The sequence below is a fragment of the Platalea leucorodia genome (assembly GCF_965183815.1).
Source record: "Platalea leucorodia genome assembly, chromosome: 11".
NCBI classification, from domain to species: Eukaryota; Metazoa; Chordata; class Aves; order Pelecaniformes; family Threskiornithidae; genus Platalea; species Platalea leucorodia.
In genome coordinates this window covers 19732825-19749060 of record NC_138833.1, presented here as the reverse complement: position 1 = coordinate 19749060, position 16236 = coordinate 19732825, and the positions used below count along the sequence as shown (strand labels likewise).

Genomic DNA, 16236 nt, shown 5'->3' with positions numbered 1-16236 from the left:
AGAAAAAAAAAAAAAAGAAGGGTAAAATTTGGGGCGGGAGGGGGGGGGAGGAAAAAAAAGAAAGAAATTCCTACTGATCTGTAGAGAAAAGATATTACTTCTGGAAATGCTGTCACCTCTGTAACACCAGACAGCATACGCTATTGTCAAAGGCGCGTGGGCAGCTGTAAATGGAAAAGGATTTCATCTTCCTGAAGAAAAGACTTTTTGCACAAACAGAAAAAAGGTTCTATAGACTAAAATTACTTCAAAGTCTGAAATCCCAGACGTGGAACGATGTGTGTTAGCACGGGATGAACCGTGCTGAATCACACACACAAAGTACCTTTGCAAGAGACTCCTCCAAGCCCTCGGTTATCAGATCAGCCTGCTGCACGGTAACACTGACACAGGCGTCTTGCAGCCTGTTCTGCCTGCTCCCCACAAGAAGACCGAGAAACGCTAAAATACGTTCCAGGCAGTCCTTGCAATACCAAACATGTCTCAGAATAAATCTGGAGGGCAAGGACTTCACGCTCTTCCTCCTCTCGTCTTAGTTTTTATTGCTGCTGCACTCAGGGAATCGCTAATTCCTGTTTGCCCGCGTGACTACTGGAGAACCACAGTGCGCTCTCCCGGGGACACGGCTCCCAGAAGCCAGCTGCTCCGACGGGAAGGCGGTGGAAACAAATGACTTTACCCGCAGACCAACAAGCAGTTAGCGAAGAGCAAAGAGATTTAAAAAAGCAAGATGCTGCCGCTTATAAAAGCCCCTGGCCAAACTGCCTGGGATCCGCCTGCCTGGAGTAATACCCTCCCGGCAAAAACCATACAGATATTCCCTTGGTTTTGGGAAAGGGAAAGCACCAGAAGGCTGACAGTGATCTCGGAGCTCCCGATAGCAAGCTGTCTAGGTTTATCTTAACATTACAAACAAAAACCAAACGGCAGGCTGAGGAAATCTTGCAGAAGGACATTCGGGAAGCTGAAAGCACAGACTGTAGGGACAGATGATAACAGCAGCAAGCAAGCAGATAGAAGGGAACATGATCGTAACAGGCAGGACTTCGTCCTGTTCCCGTGAGGAGGAGATTCTGCCGGTGCTCCCTATGGGGAGCTGGGAGCGGCTGGAGAAACAGGCACCCTCAGTGCCAGAACAGGTTGGTACTTACCATCGAATTGTGTTTCATCTTTGGCTGCAAACTTTTGTCCCACGCAAATGAAAAGATTTTAAGTTGTTTTGCAATGCCTCCTAAGAGGAAAAAAAATAAATCCCTGCTTTTGTCACTGTCTGTTTGCTAATTCAACGCTAAGTACCTCCAGCTCAGGCTCACGCAATGACACCTTTTTTCAGTTTAAAAAAAAAAAAAAAAAGGTGCATAAAGGTGTTCATATAATTGCAGTTTATTTCAGCATATTTATCCTCATGGGAACCTCAAGATTTCATAGTCTGCTAGTCCGGAACTAGCTTGCTATGAAATAAACTGCCTCATAGAGACATTCTTTATTAGGTAACTATCACTAACCCGATCTAATAATTCTTTGTGGGAGCTGCAATGAAGTGAGAAACAATGTTTCATAAACCCATCAGCACCCAGGCAGCTTTAGTGCCTTTGAAGCGGTAATAGCCTGCCCATCCAAGCCAGCCCTCTAATCAAATTAGGGGAACCTGCACAGGCCTTTAAATCTCAGCCGGAGCAGCACTACCCTCTGAAGAGAAGTCTGCGATGTAGCTGTCACCTGGAACTTAGTGTTTTAATGGAGCCGTTCGGGGTTCTTGGGACAGAAGTGCTACTCTCCAAAAGGTCTGTGCTGCCAAAGTGTCCTGGGAAGAAGCCCTTTTTAATTTGTTTACACCTCCAGTCAGGAATCAGACCATTTCCATTTTCCGTACCTTGGGGGCCAGTGGAGACTCTGCCCTAGCGCCTTCCGCCAGACTCCCACTCTCCTCAGCGTTCGTCTCGGGTGGCACGTATCGAACCTGCTAAAATGCTTAAACTGTCACAGCTTTTGGCACATGCTCCCCCTGGGAGATGTTCCCGTGGCCAAGAACCACGGCACAGTCCTCCCTGAGGAGCGTGCCTTGCAGGTACCTGCTGGTCCCCCAAGAAAGAGCCTTTCCATTCCTTCACACATGCTGATTTTCACACATGCTATTATTTGTCTCCCCTCCATTTATTTCACTGTTTTTCACCCCATGGAGTTAAGTAAAAAGGAGTCTTGGGAAGGCCACGGAAGAAAGAAATGAAGTGGTGACAGTAGAAAGTGCTGAGGGTCCTAAATGGGAACATGGGATAGGGCCATCAGCAACACCTATAAACCCACCTTGCCTTGGGCTGAAAGGCTGCTCTCCCCGCCCGAAGACCAGAACACAAGAAGGGCAGCGAGCGGTTAAAACTCTCCCTGGAAACCAAGGCGTAGGATGGATCTCCCGGCGGTTGCTCGCAGGGCAGACACGCAGAGAAAGGAGAGCGACAGCTTCATCCTGCCCTCAGCTGGGCACGAGCTGTGCGATGCCGAGCTCCCTCAAACCACGGGAACAGGTTCAGACAAGATGCATGTATGGGCTTGGGTGATTTTTTTTATTCTCGCGGCCACGTATCTCAGCAGTAACACACAAACTGCCCTTGAGAAAAGCTTTTTGTGTTGCTTTGAACACGCGGCCGGTTCCGGGAGGGAAGTGTCCCAGCCGTGGTGGCTGCTGCCCGGGTGTCACCTCTCGAAGGGCCTCACCCGCAAGGCTCTGTTCTTGAGAGGACAGCAAGGCCCCTGCTCCACGGAGGACTGCCGAGGGTCACCATCCACGCACGAGAGCGCCGCGGGGTTTGGTCAGGGGGACAAGAGCGCCCGGGAGTCCCACCCCAGCCCCCCTTCTGAAGCACCCACGGAGCAGCAGCCAACTGCACCCACGCCTCCCTGGGCAAAGCCGGCCGCAGCCACTGCCGCAGGTGATGCGCCAACGCTGCCTCATCCGCAACAGTAGCAACCTGGGGAATTTTACTTAGTTGCCAATTAACACAAACTTCTAATCACTGCTTTGGGTACTGAGAAAAAAGAAAACGCACACTGAAGTAAACACCTTTCCTCCTCCTTCCTTTGGCTAAGTTTCATCCCAAGGCCTGTCCTCCACCGTTCCCGGTTTCACCTCCCCTTTGCCACTGCTCACACGCAGTCTCTCCCAACACGTTCCGCGAGGTGACGGGTGGTGCAGGTCAGGGTCAAGCCTGTAAACGTTTGTCTTCACTTCTCCGTGCTGGGCTTTCTCCGCTCCTCTGTGCTTCCCAGTGTGCCCTACCCACAAGGACTGTCCACGGCCACTATCCCTCGGGGGTGTCCTACCTCGGCACAAGCCATCCCCACGGCCACGGTCCTGCCAGGATTGCACCCCTGGGCACGGACCCGTCTCCCTCCACATCTCCTCCAGCTTTGTCCACCATCTCCTTACATTTCTCCTCACGCGTCTCCTCCCCTCGTGGCTGCCGCTCTTCGTTAAACTCCTCTGAGGTGAAGTGCTGCAGGGTCCCCTGACGGGCTGGAATTTTGGGGCACGGCGGGTCGTCCCCATTGCTTTCAGAGCTGGCTGGGAGCAGCTGTGAGGGGCGGACGGGAGTCCACAGCTCCTGCCCGCAGGCACCTCTGCGGCCCCCAGCGGCCTGAACCCACCACCGACGGCCAACGCAGGCGTGAGCACGTCGGCTGCTTGTGGATAAAGACAGCAAACGCTACAATTTACACCCAGCACCTCAAAGGGCAGCTGGGGAGGCCGTTTCCCAAAGGGGCTGGAGGAGAGCAGCGCGTGACACGGCAGGAAGCCTCCGCTGAGGAAAGGCCAGACCTGGGTAACTAAACTCATTCTCGTAAGAAGCAGAGAGAAGGGAAATCAATCACTGGAGCAAAACAGGCAGGGACAGTCATTTCTGCATACACAGTTTCAGAAAACACATTAAAAATTTATTTTAAATATATTATAAAAGGAAGTCCATTCAACTTTAAAAACACTAGGCATTCTATCAATGATTCCCAATTTATGAAAGCTACTACATTAAAGTGCTACAAGTCCTTTACCACCCCCAGATATTAGGCTGTTGGTCCTAATATGCACAGAAATAAATATACACTGATTCAAGAGGCACCATCCAGTTTTACAGACAAAATGCATGCAGTACAAGGAACAGACAAACTTAGACCTTATCACCGAGATCCTGGAGAATGCATTTTGAAACCAATTCCCTTCTCCACCCTAGAGGCTAAAGCTATTTGTTATTGTTATCATAAGGGCTAACGTTTTCACCTATTAGCTTGATCAGTTTTTATCTTGTTTTGTGGCTGAAGTTCACATTTGCGTGCTCACTGATCGGGATTAGGACTTTTTTCCCTAGAGTTGAACTAGTAGATTTAAGACCACATAGATCCAGTGGCTTTATATAAAACTCCCAAATCCTTCACATCTGCTGGAATCACTGAAGCCTTTTGGGTCATACAGAAGCATCAAGAAAGCTCAAATGCAGTGACTGAAGGAGCACACCCAGCTAGCAGAGGCAGAGTCAAAAAACAGACATAGGGTTTTTATCAGGATTTCCATAATCTGTCGTTGCCTAGTTTCATACGCAGATCCTCAAGTTAAAGCGTGACACTACAAAGGAGCAATCGGAGCAGGCGGTGAGTTTATTTCAGTTACACTTTAAATTTATATTGTGAACAAATCACTCTGGTTAATGAGGAATATGAAATGAATTGACAACTGTGTGTTGAATGCTGATGGAAATTTCAGAGCTCAGCTTTCCCATTCCCTACGCATTGCATCTCTCCCCTCCACTCGAACCAGGTGAGGACTTGCAGCTTGTTTTAAAATACGGACTCAACTCTCATTAGGTCAGCAAATAAAGCACTTAAAGCTAAATCTTACACAGGCTGGGAAATGGCAGCACGCAGACTTTCCTTGCTTAAGATCAAGTACCAGGCCACTGGTAGCGGACCCAGTGCTCCCGACTCCCAGCCCAGCTCCCCTTTGGCTACGTATCCCGTGAAAGACCTTTTAATCCTACCCCCACAGACTCTGACATTATTCTAAAGCTACTCACCATTTTGGCGCTGGTTTGCTGACTATTTAGGAAGCTTTCCATGCTAAATGATTGTTAAAATGGAAACCCAGATTGCCGCTTGCCAGATAAGGACCGACTTAGGCACCACCAAGCTCCTTTGTTGCAAGCGGTCAGAAGAGCAGGTGAGTAGGAACAGGAACCACGGGAGCTGGGAGCAGATGTGGGATGCAAGGTACACTTGAATCCCTCGTGCTTGCAGAGCCAGACTGTTTCAGACACAACTTTACCAGGGCTCTTTCGATTGAAAGCGTGACAGGCTGACTGCTAGAGGCTGGCTGTTCTCTCCAGTCAAACCCGTTCAAGTGTCTGCCCGTTATCTCGAAGGACAATTTAAAATCAAAGCTTCTCCCTTTTTACCCAGCAGTTACGCGATTGCTCAGTATGACTTTTTGGAGACCTCCCTCCGCTCCCCTCGGTGACGCAAGCCAGCACAGCTTCTATAACGACCCTACAGCAGCTACGAGAGCACTGTGTTCTTGCAATGCTGGTGGTGCCCGTTTGACTTTTGGTACGTTGATGTCTCAGGGCAGCAGGGAGGAGGAAAGTTTGCTGACTGGACCTCTCCAGTAAAGGAAAGCAAAGCCCTGTGCACAGACTACTGTAAAACAAACCAGGAAGAAAGTTAAGCTGAGAAATTGCTTTCTTGCTACTTCTGTATTAGGGATTTGAACGCATCCTTTAAAAATCTTCCCAGTGATGGAAGGCATCAACTTTCTGAAAGACACCTCTGCTACAGATTTTATATCCCTTGGGGACTATTTGTGATTCCTGATTTGGACACTTAGAAAATAAAATGCAGGATCTTGCATGCCGGTGAAATGCATGAGCCTTCACCACGAGGTGAAACATCCAACAGCTCACCAAGACATCCTCCGGTCAAGCTTTAGTCGCTACAGTGCGCCAAGAGGACGCTGCCGTCCTTTCCGAGTCTTCCTATTAGGAGTGACAAATCCCCCAGAGTCATTAATGGTATCGATTTAACAGAGGAAACCCAGGAGCTTCCGAATTAGTGTTGTTCACACAAATTTTGCACTTGAAGTCAGACATTTCAAAACACACACACAAACACAAAATCTGCAGGAGTCAAGCTTTCTCTGACATCCTTATCTCCCAACCCCTTCCCCTCTTCTCTCTTGTCCAGCAAGGCACTAGGAAATGGTTCAAGTTTAAGCATTTGCTGTACATTTACATTTAAAAAGGCACATCTTTATTTTAACGACGCTGTATTCCCCTTTCAGTAAGGCCCACACATTCTTCTATTATGGTGTGGAAAAGAAAATTAATTTCCCAGGCATGAAAAAAGACATCTTGCAGACGTAAGAGCCCCAAACCTACTACTCTGTTTGTAGGCCCTTAGAGATTAGCACCAGTATAAATCAACAAGAGATTCAAGAGCAAATCAAGGTATTATTACGCGACATAGCATACATCCAGGGATCCCCCTGTTGTCTGGGATTCTGATACTTAAAAGCAGCAGAATTTATGCAGCCTTGGAGAGAAGGGTTGTTTGAATATTTTGGGGGAAAAAAATATGAAAACGTTTATTTTGCATTAGATAATCACTGGTGTTTAATCTCCAGTCTTGACTTGCATGCAGATGTGAAGATTTGCTTATGTATTCATGCTTTAGCAATTTTTGTTACAAATAACCAAAAGTAATTGGAATAATTAACCAGATTGCCCAGCAAAGGCTCAATTAAAGATGTAGATGATGAAATACAGCTTCTAGTTCTCAATCAGTGGATGGTTGGCTATATTAAGTCTTCTCATTAGTCAGCAAAGCCTCTAGGGTATTGAAAAGTATAATTGATGTAAATAAATTAATAGCTCAAAGCCCAGTGAGCCAGTGAGAAGCGTACAGGATTTGTGGGGCACTTATCACACTCAGATCCCAAACTTCGGAAAACAGATCGGATCAACCGTGCTGAGAAGGGCCCCGTAGGACCACTCACACTAAAGCTCCAGTTCCCATGTACTGGTGGTTGGTTGTCAAACAGGAATTGCCTCAACAATTACCTAATCTTTTGGTGCATACTACTAAGAGCTGTCCTTTCTCTCCAAATTAAGATCATTAAGTGGTAAAAGACCTGTTCGTTACTGCAGTTCTCTCTGAAGCAAGCGTCCAGCAAGCCAAGCAGCTAGGGCTCTCTTCACAAGGTGAGCCCAAGTACGAAGCAAGCCATGCATTTTAGAAACAGAAGCTAACCCTCTCATTAGAAAACTAAGACACACAAAGTTGCAAGCTGCAAGCGGAATGACCTAACAGTCCATTTATATCAGTTGCTGATTGTGTCCCAATTATAAAAATCTAGCACTGTTCATGGACAAGCAGCTTCTTGTTCCACAGGTATTAAAACATTCATAAAGACATCGAGGCAGGCCATCTAGCGATCCACAGTCAGCACTACGAGACTAATGAGAGCATTAATAACTTAAGGAAAGCAACAGTCAGACACAAAGCACTGGAAAGTGGCTCTGTCTCCCATAGAAATGAAAAGGGATCCTAATGACGGACATATTGTAGTTACCGAGAACATAAGATGTCAACTCTGTTTGACACTGGTCTCGCTTCCACAGCAATACTGCTGCAAAACTGTCACAAGGAAAGCCGAGGGCTTTTTTTCTTTCTTCACTCCCAAAACGTTAGACACCAACACCTTTGGCAAGCCCGGTCCCAGCTGCGACGCAGCGCCCGCGTTTCCCTTGCTTTGTGACTGCACAGGTAAGTTGGCAGAACAGGTCAGACATGGCCTCAGCTGCGAGGATGAGAGAGGTGGAAATGATGTTTAGTTTCAGAGTCAATACATCAGACTTGAGAGCTTGAGAGGCAGCTAGTTGTATCCTAGTCTGCTCCCAGCTGACGGACACAGCACTACACAGCCTCACGGACATCTGAAACATGGGCAATGATCCTACAATTGGCAACATCAGAAAGGGCTTCTTCCTTCTGGAGCTCTGCAGAGGGAGCCAGCCTGCTTGTTTCTTGACACAAGGCAAAAATCTCCTTGCCTTTACAGGAGAGAAAATACCCCAGAGCAGAGCTTCCCTGCCCCTCCAAGGAGGAGCAGTCCATTCACCGTGCTTACCACGAGTCCCGGAGGGGTGCCCCGCTCCTACCCTGAGCGTTCCAGCCTTTCAGAGCTGGCTGCACACTGCCTCCTCAGCTGGACAAACCGCGGAGCCGGGCGATTACTGGAAAAGGGCTAGTTTTATTGATTTACGCAGCATCTTTGCAAAAGGTTAACTGCACCGTCATTCACAGCTTTCACTAGAAAATGCCACTGCTGCCTTCGGTATAAGACTAAGTGGGCTGAACCATGAAATCTGTTTTTGCAACAACTTAATTTTAAACCAGCATGGGTTTTTTTTAAACACTTGCTTCAGGTAGACTTGAAACCTATGGTCCTCCATTCATCCTTTAGCGTCAGTACTTTTTCCCAGCTCCTGGGATGAGACAATTCTGGTTCAGTGTCTGGCAGATCCTGCACCCAAAGCAGAAGGGCGATACCCTGCACTGCTAACTGACTACACAAGGGACAGGCTACGAGTGACATTGGCCCATCAGTCCCACATCTCTGCTTAAGCAAACAGGTTTCCAGTCACAGTAAACTGTACAGTGCTGTGGATGTTGGGAAAGGAGGAGAGATTAATAGCACATTCCCACAAGGCTAGAACACTACTGAGCACAGAACTCATGACTGCAAGAAACTACAGACTGAAGAACAAATGAATAAAGACCAATGGCTAATCTCAGCCCTGACTTAATTATCCTGAATTAATCTGCTCACACCAACTGTAAATTAAGTTAGCCCTCAAATCTCTAAAGGAAAAATGGAAGTTGCCTTCTTGTAGTAGATTTAACTCTGAGAAACCCTAGATGTGTCCGTGCTAAAAAGATCTGAATAAGAGGCAAATTTGGAACCTGATACCCAAAGGCTCTTAGCAAAAATCTCCACTTGTAAGAACTGTGCTTCCTTACAAACCCTCTGCTAATCTTTCACCTTGAAGATTCAACAGTGAGTGACAAACTGACTGCAAAGTGAATGGAGCAGAAACCCAGATTCCTCATTGCTAATAACTACAGCGATATTCCCAACACTTGGCTGCACTTCCACTAGAGCTCATTCCTTTATCAGAGCTATGGTTTGGAAAGTAATAATACTCAACCTGTTTGAAATATATTTTGGTTCAGGGCAAAAAAAAAATTCCTTTCATTTTACGTTTTGATGGCCTTTTTTTTTTTTCCTGATTTCTATGATGTCGGAGGATTAAATCTTGTGTTCAAGATTTTACTTAGATTGACTTTGGAAGATAAAACACCTATTTGGGAACGCTTCAGTGGGTACTATAGCAGCTACAAAAAGTCCTGCAGGGTCCCAGATAACAAAATCATTTAACACCAGACCCAGGTGGGAAATAAAACAAAGCAAAACAAAGCAAAAAAAAAAAAAAAAAAAAGGCAAGCAGTTTGAATCACATTCAGACTCCTCTAAAAACAGAGTTTCTGTTCAGTCTCAGCACAGAAGTGGCTCTGGCAAAGCCTTTAAAATTTCACCATCCCCAGAAGAGAAGGATGCAGCATCTTCACAATAAAGACTGGCCTGCTAGTTAACCTTCTCCTGAGATTCTCCCTTTTACCTTCATTAACTGTTTAAAAAAAAGTATTCTTAAAAAAATTTTTTGTAACCCTCCCCAGTAAAAACTATAATTGTAAAATATATATATTTTCTCAGTCTCTTAAAGATCAAGATTTCTGTTAAATTTTTCCAAGACGGTTGAGTTTGTATGTTCAAATATCCACTGCTGCGTTGGAGATGAAGGATTGCAGCTATTCATAAAGATCTTTCGGTCACTCTCACTGCAGTCCATACAGCTGCTGCTTACTGGATGGTAGAGGGTCTTGTCCTGGAGAAGAGAAATTTGACGTGAGGTTGCTGTGCAGAGACGCGAAGCTGTTTCAAAACCAGCAGAAAGAAGTCTTAAAAACCAAGGCAAGCTGTTTTGTCACTCGGATGTACCTGAAGTTGTTCCACACTTAACTGCTTGGCAAGTGCCAGGGTCCATTCCCACCCCTTGCGAGAGTATCCAGCCCAGCCCTCCCGTCTGCGCTGGGAAGCTCTGAAGCTATGCCTGAAGCCAGGCTCTCCAGCCCACAGGCTCACATCCTGCGGCAGGCACCGCACGCACGGTGCGTGCAGGTGGCGAGGACTAGGATAGGGCGCTCAGTCAAGAATTCACTTACCTGTTGGCCACAAAAGGTTGCTTAGTAGGAGGATGAATAAATCCTTACCTACTTTTGGCATGATCATCTACTATTCCGAACAAACCACTAAACACAGCACACCTCTCTGCAAACAGGTTTTGCAAGGGCGTTGCATCGTCTCGCTGCCAGCTGTGGACAGGACTGCAAGGAGAGCGTCCTTCTGCTTAGCGAGCCCTGGAGAAGTGGTCCTCACCACTTCTAACCAGTGGAACAGGGGAGTCACCTCTTTCTAATCAAGGGCAATTAATGGCACAATGACAACAGACTGTCTGCAGATTCTCTTATCGCAGCTACATGAAGAGAAGGAATAAAACACGAGTGGTCACATTTTAAGGAAACTGAAGCGCCTACAGGCAATTTGACACCTTAAATGAGAATACGCATACCCGCGTACACACACACTCACTTTCCGGTATCTCCAGAGCTGGTTCCCCTTCATTCCATGACAGTCATAGAGGGTCACAGGGCTGCTGTGGGAAATGGCATCAAAACAAAACTTCTTGGTATGCTGAGGATCCCCAGGACGGATGTCTTCTCTCCAGCTGAACGTGAACACCTGCCAGGACAAACAGGACCCTCAGGATGGCTGGGACTGGGCACGGTGCTTTCACCAGCAGAACCATGTTCCCTTCTTTGCCCACGGGGTGGGGACGGCTTCGGGGAAAAGACGGTATCTTCTAGAGGAAAACTGCTCCCACCTCTGGGGACAGGGACTGCTGACTAGAGGAGTCTGTAACAGCTACCCCGCGGACTGCCACACAGCATGCTAAATGAGACTGTGCTGCTGCAAACAGCCATGCTAGTTAGCTTGGGTACTAATAGCAGCCTTGAATGTCTCTGCAATGCAGACATACATCACGGATTAAGTGAGCAGCTGACCAATTACAGCACTTCACAGCTAGCAAAAAAGGCAGAGAGCTACAGGAGCTCCGAGTTAAAGCTGGCAGTAAATACCCGCATCTGCGCAGGCAGCCTGCAGTCACCTTGAGAAGAGTCTGTCCCCTTGTCCTGGGACAAGAGCCCAGGAGGCCCGCAGCCGCCCACCCCACCCCACCGGAGGGGCAGAAGGGCGATCACTGGGGTAAGGCTTCCTGGTGCTCTCTTCTACTGACCCTGCCATGATCTCTCAGCACTTTTGGGTGAAATGAAAGGAGGGATTCTACAGAAAAGAAGAGAAAAGGTTTTCGCTCTAGTAACTAGGCACAACCTATCCATGCCCGGCAATGCTGCGGCCTTGATGAAAGTTGCTGGATGCCAGCACACGTGGCCTGGAAATCCCTGAGCCACAGGGACTGGGCCATAGGAGAACAGTCGGGGAAGTGCCACCACACGCATGCTCTGCCCCTGTGGCATTTGCTTTTGGCCAGGGCTTGAGACAGTGGCATGGTCAAGCTGCAGCTTCAGCCTGATGATAGTGGCTTGGCTTATGACATGTTTCAAGCATCGTAGGACTGAATCCCACAAAAGATAACCTTATTTAAAGACAGGCACTGCTGTTAAGCTTTTGCTTTCGGCTTTGACAAGGACAGCATCTCTGGCAAGGGTGCAAGTCTCCTCTGTGACCAGCACTAGCCAAGGTGGTTCTGCAGGGCTACTAGCCAGCACACCTCTCTCTCAGTCCCCGAGGGGAAGGGCTGTTCTGGGGGCTCCTTTTGGAGCCAGCTGGAGGAATGGTCCTCTCTTCAGAGCCATCTCATGGGGCAGTAAGAAAGACCAGTAGTGAGCAGGGTGCTACTATTTGAAGCAGCGTGGCCAAAAACTTTTGCACAAAGAAGCTACTTTCGTTTCTGTCTCTCTTTTAAACCTCTCTTGGGGGAGAAATTACCACAATCATTTAGGCTCAATGCTACACAGAAATTCAAAACACATTCTCCTCCTAAACATAAGCCAACACTAATTGTTCAAGATCCTCCTGACACAACAGAAGCTTAGTCTTGGACTGTGCCCGAGTAAATTGGTTTTGTTTCTAGTTTTCATGCATCAAAATTGATATGCAACAGCCCTCTGTCTCCTACTACTGAAGCCATTCCCCTGAAGAGTTATGCATGGCTCCGTAATAGAGGCATTGTTTTCTTGATCTTTTCTCAGCTCAGCTGCTACAGTTTAGACAAACTAATATTTCCTTCCCTTCTGTTACAATAAAGCTGTCGTTTCTGGCACCTTATATGTTGAGAGGGTGAATCTATAGCCTGGCCGGTTTCATCTCTCTCCAGCAACGGTTGGGTGTTTATAATGCATTTGCCTCCTGTCAGAAGGATGATAGTAAGCAGTTATTGAATGCTCCTGCAGGTTCATTAATATGCATGATGCTCCTCTATCACTTCTTTCAGCACAACCGTTGAAGTTAATATTCACTTTGTTACATATTACAGCTGCCTTGTTACTGGTTTCTTTTATTATTTTGGCATATTGTTTTCTTGTGCTTTCTTTTGTTCACTCTGAGGACTTCAAAGCAGAGGTAAAAGCTCTGCACAAAGTCTGTCAGGCTCCAAACCCACCACAAGCACAAGCCACATCCTGCTACAAGCCCGTCAAGTATAATGAGCACGTGAGCCTTGGGGTGTGCAGCACCCTCTATTCACCCTTCAGAGTTCTGCAATCGCCTTCCTTCTCAAACATTTGTTCTTATAACTTCTTCCTCCACGAATTTATTTAGAGGCTGTTGATTTATCAGAGGGATTGTTACCTGCACGTTGTTCCATGCTGCCTCTCCTCTGTCCTTCACGCAGTTTTCCAGCCTCAGTGGGGATCCCAGGGCTCCATGCTTAGTATCCACACACAGTCCAGTTCCTATGTTGCGTATCTGAAATAGTAAATTAGTCACTGAATCTCCTACTCTTACCAAGTGATAGGAAAGAAGACTTAAATTGCCTCAAATAGTGGCAGTATTTGTATGAAGACAGTTTTAAGATTCCTCACTTAACTACATCTCTGAGCTGGCAGGTAACAGCTGGAAGAAAGCCCAGGAACTCAAAACGGGACCCATCGCCAGCTGTACAATAACCCCAGGACACAGCAAACCCCATTAGCTGCAGGCCTGCAGAGCCCTATGCTGTCGTGTGTACCAACCCACGACTTCACTCCTGGGGTGATTCTTTTCCCAGAACACAGCTGACTTTCGAAAACAGGGATGGTTTTCCTGGCTTTCAGATGGGAAAGCTAAGGAGCAGAGTAGCTCAACACAGCTGTGTAGCCCTTTGGAAATACAAGATTCCTACTATTGCTCAGCTGCCGCCTCTCTCTAGTCCTCCCTGTTGGCATGTTCTGCCTTCTACTAAATACGCAACACGCAGAACAAGCCAAGCCTCTATTCTCTTTGTAGCTGAGCACTAATAGAAACAGCACCTAACTGCCTTCTTTGATCAGGCCAATGTAATGGTAGAGGAGTTCTGGTCTTTGAAACATATCAAGCAGGACCCTTAAACACTCGCTTGCCACCTTACTCACAGCAAACCGGTACTGGAGCACACGGGTAAGGCAACTTTAAAAAACCAAACCACAGCCTGTTTGCCCGCTGCAGATTTCAGAGCACAAACTTGCCTCTCCCCAAGCAGCTGCTGGAGGCTCCACCGGTGGGTAAAACTTTGGCAAGTCCCACGCGACCTCGTTCATGAACCACTTGAAGCTTTTGCAGTTGAGGTTGTTGCGAAGTTCCTTCTGAGCTGCGACGTCCCCTGCAGAGAGATGCCGGTACTCTGGTCTGCGCTGGTATATGTACTCTGCATATTCGTCCATCCACACCTCAGCCACCCGCTTCAAGTTCTGTGTGGGTAACAGCCGCGTGTGAAAATGAGAGGGAAACTGAGAACACTCTGCACAAGCTACCGACATTAGCATTCAGAACAGCTCTCCTGTTTTTGCTCAGAAAGGATTTTCATTCACATCCACTCTTTCTCTCCAGCTTCAGGACGAAGATTATTTTTATTATTCTCTCGTTCCAAGGGACTTTTAGAAAGATATTTTCAGCTGAGGTCAAAACAGAATCCTGGCACTTGGCCATTATATCTAGTTCCTTGTGGCTAAGAAAAACAACATTAATCAAAAGTCGGGTTTTTTTTCCTTTTTTTCTGTAAAGAAGCTAGTCAGAAAATGATGCTGGTAAATACCACTGGACATTCAAAGGTCCCTGACAAAAAGCTGCTTTCTGAAATCCTTCTTATTGCATCTTTTATATCCACCTAGGAACGGGATTTGCAGTACTCCCTTCTGGAAAGCTTCAGTTCACAATATTCTTTCTTACCACTATTTTCCCATTTTCTTGGGTAAAAAGCTGTTTAAGAGAAACTGAGATACCGCAGGAATATGGAACTTTCAGGTGATGATGCTTCAGAATAGAAGCAAAGGCTTTACTTGCTGGCAGCAGTATATGTCACGTATCGCTGTAAAGCTTAATGCACTGTGTAATTCCAAGACAGCAACGAACACCGCCCTCTCGAGATACCGACCCTGCTGCTTGCCACAACACACTCAAGAGGCTGTTGGACCTTGGACTGTTCTCTGGCAACGTCAGGTACGTTCTTGGTGCCACACAGTGACGCGCCACGCGCAGTCATGACTTCAGTGACCCAGCAGCACTGCCCACCTTGCCATTTATTACCAAAAACATTAGGACGTTAAGAAGGAGCAGCGTGCTGACCCTGCCCCAAATGCAGCCTATCCACAACAAGAGCAGGTGTTCATCTCAAGGTGACTGTACGACCTTAGATGCCAAGAAACAGCCTTTCCTACACCTGTCCGCCATCTCCTTCCAGCACTGCGGGAGTATGCAAGAGCCAAATACTGAATCAAAAGAAATATAGCTCCTTCCTGAAGAGATGGCACAGACAGGAGAGCACTCTATCGCTCTGACAGGTCATTGCTGGGCTGAGTAATAAATCCAAATCTATAACTAGGGCGATGCTATTAAACTGGGAAACATTTTAACACTGTGCAAGCCATAAGACTGCAGAACAGCAGGATACTTTTTTGTGTTTTTTAGTTTTGCAGCCTTCCTGCTCCTCTGATTTTTTTTCCCCCACCAGAGGGCAATACAATCCCTTCTCAATTTGGAAATTAACTGGAGAAAGCTAGTGCATGATAGGCAACAGCTCTTTCCTCTTTGGGCCACACTAGATTAAGAAATAAGATGGCACAGAACGTTCCATCGTGGAAAATTACAGCTTGCCCATTCAGCCGTCTGTGATGCTTGAAGTTGAGAGGTCTTTCAATCACCAAAACACAATCACCACATTGAAGCCTGCTGCTCTTGGAGAGCACAGCTATAAAACGACTGAAGGATTATACAAATAAAGCCATATCTTGCTTTTATTGGCGATTCCATAGCCAGCGCCTGATCGCAAAGTCCCTTCCCAACACCTAGCAATGGCTGACGTCTGGAGCACGGCAGCTGTCCGCACACGAGTCTGCAGCTCCCCTAGGCTCTCTTCTCTTTGTGCTACACATCCACCGCTGCAAAACTGCCCCATTTGACGACTGAACAAGTACAATTTCTGGACTACAAAGCCTACATTTGCCTCCCATCGTGGGGTGAGAGGAGACAACAGCACGGTCACATTTCAGTCAGACATCTGTCATGGGGAATGCCATTGCCACTTACTCTCGCCAGGCTGACTCCTGTTGGAACCTTGTATGGAACATATTTTCTGTAGATATGACCAACTCTAGAGCAAGGGATGTCCTCCATGCGACCCCCACACATCCATACCTGTGGAACAGCAGAGATACAGATTCACTCTTGGTTATATGGAAAAAAATGAAGAAGAAAGAAAAGAAAGACTTTCAAGTCATGAAAAAGCTTAACCCAGACATTTTACTTTAAAGTACACTCTCTCCGAAATACCCTCCCCTCCTTGACTTAGTCTCAAATCCTATAACTATCCGCTTAGAGCCATG

At 47.0% G+C, this 16236-nt stretch overlaps 1 protein-coding gene across 1 annotated transcript in view; it reads right to left on the bottom strand.

Moving 5' to 3' along the window:
• Nucleotides 1-9784: 9784 nt before the first annotated feature.
• The window catches only part of GALNT10 (polypeptide N-acetylgalactosaminyltransferase 10), a gene marked incomplete at its 5' end in the record, with an annotated part of 85831 nt that continues 79379 nt past the window's right edge, over nucleotides 9785-16236 (bottom strand). Inside the window, 5 exons of the mRNA XM_082323857.1 lie at nucleotides 9785-9986; nucleotides 10751-10900; nucleotides 13031-13147; nucleotides 13885-14106; nucleotides 15941-16048. Coding sequence (XP_082179983.1) covers nucleotides 9819-9986; nucleotides 10751-10900; nucleotides 13031-13147; nucleotides 13885-14106; nucleotides 15941-16048 — 765 coding nt within the window. The 3' untranslated portion in view covers nucleotides 9785-9818. The remainder of the gene's footprint in view (nucleotides 9987-10750; nucleotides 10901-13030; nucleotides 13148-13884; nucleotides 14107-15940; nucleotides 16049-16236) is intronic.